Raw genomic sequence first — 7,216 nt, 5'->3', positions numbered from 1 at the left:
AGAGAGAGAGAGAGAGAGAGATATATGTATACATATATAAGGAAAAAGGCACGCAAAAAAAAATTAACAAAAAAATTAACAAAAGATGATAGAAAAGAAAAAGGGGGAAAAAAAAAAGAAAAAGAAAAATGAAAAAGCTCGCTGACAGGAATATCTTTGAGAGAGATATGGGGCATTGAGAAATACGTTTCTTTTTCGCAAAAAAAGAAAAGGAGGGAAAAAAAAAAATTGGTCAAAATCACGGCACAGATGCACGGTAGATGAGAAAAAAAATGTAGTGATATTTTTTTCTCGCGATTCGAAAAGTCGTGGAAAAGAAAAAGTACAGGGTGGAGGAAAAAAAAAAAAAAGAGTGATAAAATTAAGGGAAGATGGGGTGCGAGCAACGAACGAAGGAACGAAAAACGCGGGACGATCGAGAAATGTGAATAACATTTGCCAAATAACAATTGCCAACGCCCAAAAAACCCCAAACGCCCTCCGTTTTTTTTTTTTTTTTAAATACCTAGCTCCGCGAGCGAAACTAGCCGGACCCTTGATTAATGCTACTTTGTATTTTCTTTGTTTTCTCTTTCTGTCTGTCTATCTCACGATCCTGTGTTCCCCGCTGTGCTCGTACGCCCTGCTCACCTGCCCTCAACCAACTACGTAAAAAGTACGTAGTCAAGTGTGTGATTGTCGCCATTAAAACGATTGGCAACATTATGTTGGTCACCTATCTCCTACAGTTCATGTTCGCTGTTATCGGGGTACAGCTGTTTAAGGTAAAGCCAACTACCACCACTTAGAAAGTTTATATTAAGCCAACGAGAACTTGTTTCTTCTTCTATCTATAATTACATCTTTTCTCGTTTCTTTCTTTTCTTCTTCTACATCTTCTTCTTTTTTCTTCTTCTATTACTTCTTCTTCTTCTTCTTCTTCTTCTCCTCCTTCTTCTTCTTCTTCTTCTTTCTCTACTAACTTCTTCTTCTTCTATCACTCCGTTATCATTAGAACTATCACTTGAACCGTTTTCTTTTTCGTTCTTTCTTGTTTTCTTTTTTTCTCTCTCGGTTCAATTTGTTTGCTCTTCGAGGTCGAGTTACAATCGGAAGCTTTGGATGCCGTCGAGATCCGCACCATCCGGAAATATTCATTTCCCTCGCGAAATACGGGGTGAATTCGAGCAAACGATTGCCTTTTTTTTTTTTTTTTTTAATCTTAACCCTCTCTTCTCTCTTCGACCGAACCCCGAATTTCGCGATGCGCAATGCACATCCAATAACGTTACTCACGTTCACCGAAATTTCACTCGATTCGACTATTTCTTTTTCTTCGATTCTTCTTCGACTCTACAAAGGAGAATATCGGCAACTGATAGCCGACGTGATCCTTGTTGTCGCGTTAATCACCCTTTGCGAACCGATAACACGTTATCGGGACGTTAGCCAGGATCGTAAACGTTGAACATGAAACTGGGACGTTGATCGATCAACCTAGTTGATGATACATACTTGGTTGCTGCCAATATTACCCTTTGCGGAGAATCTCTTGCGTACACGATGCGAATGCGATAACACCCTCGAGCACGGTAACACTCTGTTAACGATTTAACGCTTCACCAACATATCTAGGCTGCCGTGGTTAAAACGTCGATCGAGATCGCTACTCGTCACTCGACCGATGCTTACGAATCACAAACTACAAAAGATAGAGACACGTTTAACGAATAGGCATGCAAGTTTCTCTAGATAAATGTGAGAATGAAGCTTTGATCGTAGTGCATGTTCGCGCCAAACTAGAGCCACGAGTTACCTTCACCTTCCATTCAATCGCCTCCGATTCAATTTCTATTCCTTTTTTTCTTTTTCTATCAGTTGCACTTGCAAACAGTCTTTTTAGCTATCCTCTTTTTCGAGCTATCTTCGAAGAATATAATTATCGTTCCCGGAATGAGCAGTGCATCAATCTAAATGCGCAAATGAACGTAGACGATTCGAATACGTAGCTTCAAAGCGCAGCCCCAACCAACATCGCCAGCCAAAAATGCATGAAACTCGTTATTTCTCGTACCGATAGTAATTCGCTTAAAAAAAAAGAAAAAAAAAAAAAAAGAAGAAGATGAACGTATAAGAAATCTGATCTAAACATCTTATGTGGAATTTAACCTAACCTTTTGAAAAGAAGAAAAGGAAAAGATCGTAATGCGTAACCTTGTTCGTGTTGGAGCAATCGCTTTGCTTCTCGAGTAATCGTTCCAAATTGTAGATTAAGTAGGATTTCTGTCGAAAATGTGAACAAACTAGTCGAATAATAGATCTTCGATGTTCGAATGTCTGCTCGCGAGCAAAATTCCTGCGAATAAAGATGAAAAGGCTATGAATTGGACACGTCGCGATGCTTCGACGAGCTTTGTGTTCTCAATTGCTCGACGCGAAATACGAAATATTCATCGATCGTTCGTTCGAATAATCTGCGAGAACGATTTTCTGGACTCTCGATTCTAGGCCAAACGATACAGCCTGCACCTCGACCCACATATCTTACACGTATAGATATATCGTGCACGTTCAACGGAATGATCTATACCTGTATGCGTATATTATTTCTTTATCCATCATCTCTTTAATTTCTCTTTGTTCTTTCCTTTACTTTGCTCGATCACTTGCTACTATTCGCCAATAATAACTTTGCTTTTGAGAATGGCCAATTAACGATTCGCTGTATTTATCGCAACTATCGATACTCTTGACAATTCGTTCGAAGAAATTCTCGATTCTCTCTTCTCGATCTATCTTACGAAGGAAAAGTAGCGAGACACGTGTGAACGAACGCGTATTAAGAGTATCGATACGTTTCGCAAGCTTGAAAAATGCGAAGCCTCTAATTGACAGCGATCTGCTTCACATTAATGGAATTTTTATGTTGTATAGGGAAAATTTTTCTATTGTACCGATGCATCGAAAATGACGAAGGAAGAATGCCAGTAAGTTATTCTCGCAAACAAAAACATAACCTCAACCGTGGGATATCGTTCGGTGTCGTCGGTACAACAGTACGAGAATATACGTAAACGCTTTTATCCTGTTGTCCAATTTCCAGTAACGGCGACATCGACGATTCCTACCAATCAGATGGTAAGAAAAATTCGACGCAACCAATAATATCGCTCGTTACTTATTATTAATTTCAGGGGTACGTATCTCGAATTCGAGAACGGTAATATAAATAAGCCAATCATGAAGGAGAGAAATTGGTGCCAGCAACGTTTCCATTTTGACGATGTTGCGAAAGCGATGCTCACGCTTTTCACCGTGTCGACGTTCGAAGGCTGGCCGTCGTAAGTAACCAAATATCTAGTTTCTTTTCTCTGTCGCATATAAAATACGTTATATCTTCCTCCGTTGATTGTTGGAAAACGGGAATCGCGCGATTCGAAATTAATTAGGGAAAAGTTTGGATCGGTGGAAAGCAAGAGTGCAAAGCTTAAAGGAACGATAGAGAACAAGTGGAGAAACAATTATCAGTACGGTGCACATCGCTTAGCATTTTCTCTCCCAACAGATTACTAGACTACTCGATCGACTCTAACAAGGAGGATCATGGACCAATTCATAATTTTCGACCGATAGTGGCCGCGTACTACATCATTTACATCATTATCATAGCATTCTTCATGGTGAACATCTTCGTTGGTTTCGTTATTGTCACTTTCCAGAACGAGGGTGAGCAAGAGTACAAAAACTGCGAGCTCGATAAAAATCAGGTAAGTTTGCCGAATCGAACCGGCTCTCGTCACAGGTATACCTACACGATATATTATACACGTTATATATAGATATAGATATACAAATGTTTTTATCTGATTCGACAGCGGAATTGCATCGAGTTTGCGTTAAAGGCGAAACCGGTACGAAGATACATACCGAAGCATCGAATACAGTACAAAGTGTGGTGGTTCGTCACATCTCAGCCGTTCGAGTACACCATTTTCACTCTGATCATGATCAACACCGTGACTCTAGCGATGAAGTTTTATCGACAACCGGAAATCTACACGCAAGCATTAGACGTTCTTAATATGATCTTCACCGCTGTGTTTGCCCTCGAGTTTATCTTTAAACTGGCGGCCTTTCGATTTAAGGTGAAGAAACTCGATTTATTTCTTCGATTGATCTTGTGACTGACGAAAATTCCTCGATTACAGAACTATTTCGGGGACGCTTGGAACGTTTTCGACTTTATCATAGTTCTCGGAAGTTTCATCGACATCGTTTACTCGGAGGTTAATGTACGTCGTTCCACCATTCTCGTTCTTGGTTTTCGCACCGCAGGATTTTTATACATTCTCTTATGATTTCAGCCCGGTTCGACCATCATTTCCATCAATTTTTTCCGGTTGTTTCGAGTGATGCGACTAGTCAAATTGTTGAGCAGAGGCGAAGGTATAAGAACGCTTCTGTGGACATTTATCAAATCTTTCCAAGCCCTGCCCTACGTAGCATTATTAATCATAATGCTGTTTTTCATTTATGCCGTGATAGGCATGCAGGTAAAATATTATTATTAATCTTATTATTATTATTTTTTTTTTTTTACAATTAATTAACCAAACGGAATGAGAAAAAGGCAAAGTAAAGAGAGAGAGAATATCTTCAGGTATTTGGGAAAATAGCGATCGACGATGAGACGTCGATAAATCGAAACAACAATTTTCAATCGTTCCCGCAAGCGGTATTGGTCCTGTTCCGATCGGCTACAGGTACGTGCTCCTTTAAAAAAAGATTTTCAAAGAATTTGAACGGATTTGCGATTAAAAACAACGGTTCATGGCACAGGCGAATCTTGGCAGGAAATAATGATGGACTGTTCGGTGCAACCGGGTAAAGTAAAATGCGATCCGAACAGCGACGAAGCGCTTAACACAAATGGCTGTGGATCCGACATTGCATTTCCCTACTTTATATCTTTCTACGTTTTATGCTCGTTCCTCGTAAGTAATACTTTTTATTCGTCGACACCTCGAATTGCAAATTGATTAACCAATGTCGTACGTTTGCAGATCATCAATCTGTTCGTCGCCGTGATCATGGATAATTTCGATTACTTGACGAGAGATTGGTCCATACTGGGTCCCCACCATTTGGACGAGTTCATTCGCCTATGGTCCGAGTACGACCCCGACGCCAAAGGTCGTATCAAGCATCTAGACGTGGTCACCCTTCTCAGAAAGATATCCCCGCCGTTGGGTTTCGGTAAACTCTGCCCTCATCGCGTCGCTTGCAAAGTTGGTATCTTTGAAAACGAATTGAATCCGTTTCTTTCTTTCCTCATCTGTCTCCTCGCTTTTCAGAGGCTGGTCTCGATGAACATGCCGTTGAACAGCGACGGTACGGTTCTGTTCAACGCGACGCTGTTCGCCGTGGTGAGGACCTCGTTAAGGATCAAAACCGAGGGAAATATCGATGACGCGAATGCCGAGCTAAGAGCGGTGATCAAGAAAATTTGGAAAAGGACAAGTCCCAAGCTTCTGGACCAAGTGGTCCCGCCTCCAGGCGGTATTTATTTATTACAATGAATCTTTCTCCGAGATGTATATATATTGGGGAAAGAATTATTAATCGAACGACGATTTTCAGGCGACGACGAAGTAACGGTTGGTAAATTCTACGCCACATTTTTGATCCAAGACTACTTCAGAAGGTTCAAGAAGCGCAAAGAGCAAGAAATGAAGGACGGTGACAAAGAGTGTCACAATACCGTCACGCTTCAGGTGAATTTAGAACGTTTTTTAAGAATTGGAAATTGAAAATTTGAATTTGCCTCATCGTTAATTTTCGTTGAAGGCCGGTCTAAGAACGTTGCACGAGGCTGGGCCCGAGTTGAAGAGAGCCATTTCCGGAAATTTGGAAGAACTTTTGGACGACAATCCGGAACCTATGCACAGGGTATGGTGATATTCGAATATACTACATCAAATAAATAACGAATTCGGTTAGTCAATATTACACTTTTTCTTTTGCTTCACAGAGGAATCATTCGTTGTTCGGCAGCGTTTGGTCGAGTATGAGGAAAGGGCATCACAGTTTCAATCGGGCCAGGTCGTTGAAAGTGAACTCGACGAGCAAGGTAAAGATAAATTGCGAGGGTTTTAAAAAATAATGGATAGATTATTGATTATTCGGCAATTTGCAGGCCTCCCCGACGAATTCCATCGACTTCGTGCCGTACTCGTCGTTCCACAGAGGAGGTGGCGATCCGTCGAATCAAATTACCGCGAGATCTCATCAAGTGGTGCCGAACGTAGCAGGGTTAGTTTTCGTAAGGACGTTACGATGAGACGAGATCGAACGAATATAGATAATAATAATTGGAAGTTGAATTAAAAAAAAAAAAAAAAAAAAAAAAAAAAACGATCTGTTTAGCGGTTTGAGCGACAGCGCGATGAACCAAATGGGGATCGATCCTAAGTTGACCGGTATCGAGGAGAGCATACCGCTGAGACCGTTGGCCGTGTTCGGAAATCCCGTCCAGCAACAATCCTATCATCACACTTCTTACAAAGTACTCGAGTAAGTAGAGAATAGTCGCTAAGAATTTCGTTTGGTTGGTGTTACAACGATTACGTAACGATAACGCGGTAGGAGATACGCGGCTATTAGATTTGTAGATTTACGGACCGCGTGGAAAAGTAGAGAGAAAAATCTGGGAAAAATAGGAATCGGTTTATACAGTTTTCAGTGATCGGTGAATTGTACGTTTCAGCGGTCCAGGTAGCGGTAATTACCTTCATCCGAATAACGAATATGGTAAGAGACGTTGGGGATATGGGAGTTATCGAGTTTAGTTTGCTTTTTTTTTTTTTCTTTTTTTTTTTCTTTTTCTTCTGTTCTACTCGATCGAATAGCATTTCTCGCTTGCGCGCTTGCATGCGTACCCCCTACCCAACCGCCGATCTCGACGATCTCGCCATTACCCGCCTCTCCGCCGGTAAAGGAGAGCCGCAACGTGTACCACGCGTACTATATATTTTATATATATATATCGGTCGCGATATCGTCGAGCACAACCGGCACGACCGGAAGAGTTCTCTCGAGGGTTGTTGTTTCGCCGGCATGTCGAAAGCCAGTAACTAACTAAGAGAGTGGTTTTTACCCGTTCTTTGGTGTTGCCCGTGTCGCGCGGTGCGTCCAATGCGCGTCGACCTCGTCGCGGCTGCTCGAACCAGTGTACAGG

At 41.4% G+C, this 7,216-nt stretch overlaps 1 protein-coding gene across 1 annotated transcript in view; it reads left to right on the top strand.

The window, feature by feature from the left end:
• The window catches only part of LOC102674266 (muscle calcium channel subunit alpha-1), a 27,564-nt gene that overhangs the window by 18,196 nt on the left and 2,152 nt on the right, over positions 1-7,216 (top strand). The window contains exons 25-41 of the mRNA XM_031511718.1: positions 729-764; positions 2,914-2,966; positions 3,174-3,320; positions 3,545-3,746; positions 3,855-4,124; positions 4,188-4,271; positions 4,344-4,532; positions 4,640-4,742; positions 4,819-4,973; positions 5,043-5,267; positions 5,334-5,538; positions 5,620-5,753; positions 5,827-5,928; positions 6,011-6,109; positions 6,176-6,291; positions 6,406-6,552; positions 6,746-6,789. Of these exons, the coding sequence (XP_031367578.1) occupies positions 729-764; positions 2,914-2,966; positions 3,174-3,320; positions 3,545-3,746; positions 3,855-4,124; positions 4,188-4,271; positions 4,344-4,532; positions 4,640-4,742; positions 4,819-4,973; positions 5,043-5,267; positions 5,334-5,538; positions 5,620-5,753; positions 5,827-5,928; positions 6,011-6,109; positions 6,176-6,291; positions 6,406-6,552; positions 6,746-6,789 (2,311 nt within the window). The remainder of the gene's footprint in view (positions 1-728; positions 765-2,913; positions 2,967-3,173; positions 3,321-3,544; positions 3,747-3,854; positions 4,125-4,187; positions 4,272-4,343; positions 4,533-4,639; positions 4,743-4,818; positions 4,974-5,042; positions 5,268-5,333; positions 5,539-5,619; positions 5,754-5,826; positions 5,929-6,010; positions 6,110-6,175; positions 6,292-6,405; positions 6,553-6,745; positions 6,790-7,216) is intronic.

This window comes from Apis dorsata, unplaced genomic scaffold (assembly GCF_000469605.1).
Source record: "Apis dorsata unplaced genomic scaffold, Apis dorsata 1.3 scaffold_344, whole genome shotgun sequence".
NCBI lineage: Eukaryota > Metazoa > Arthropoda > Insecta > Hymenoptera > Apidae > Apis > Apis dorsata.
The sequence above is the reverse complement of the archived record's forward strand: the minus strand, read 5'-3'. Positions and strand labels throughout refer to the sequence as shown.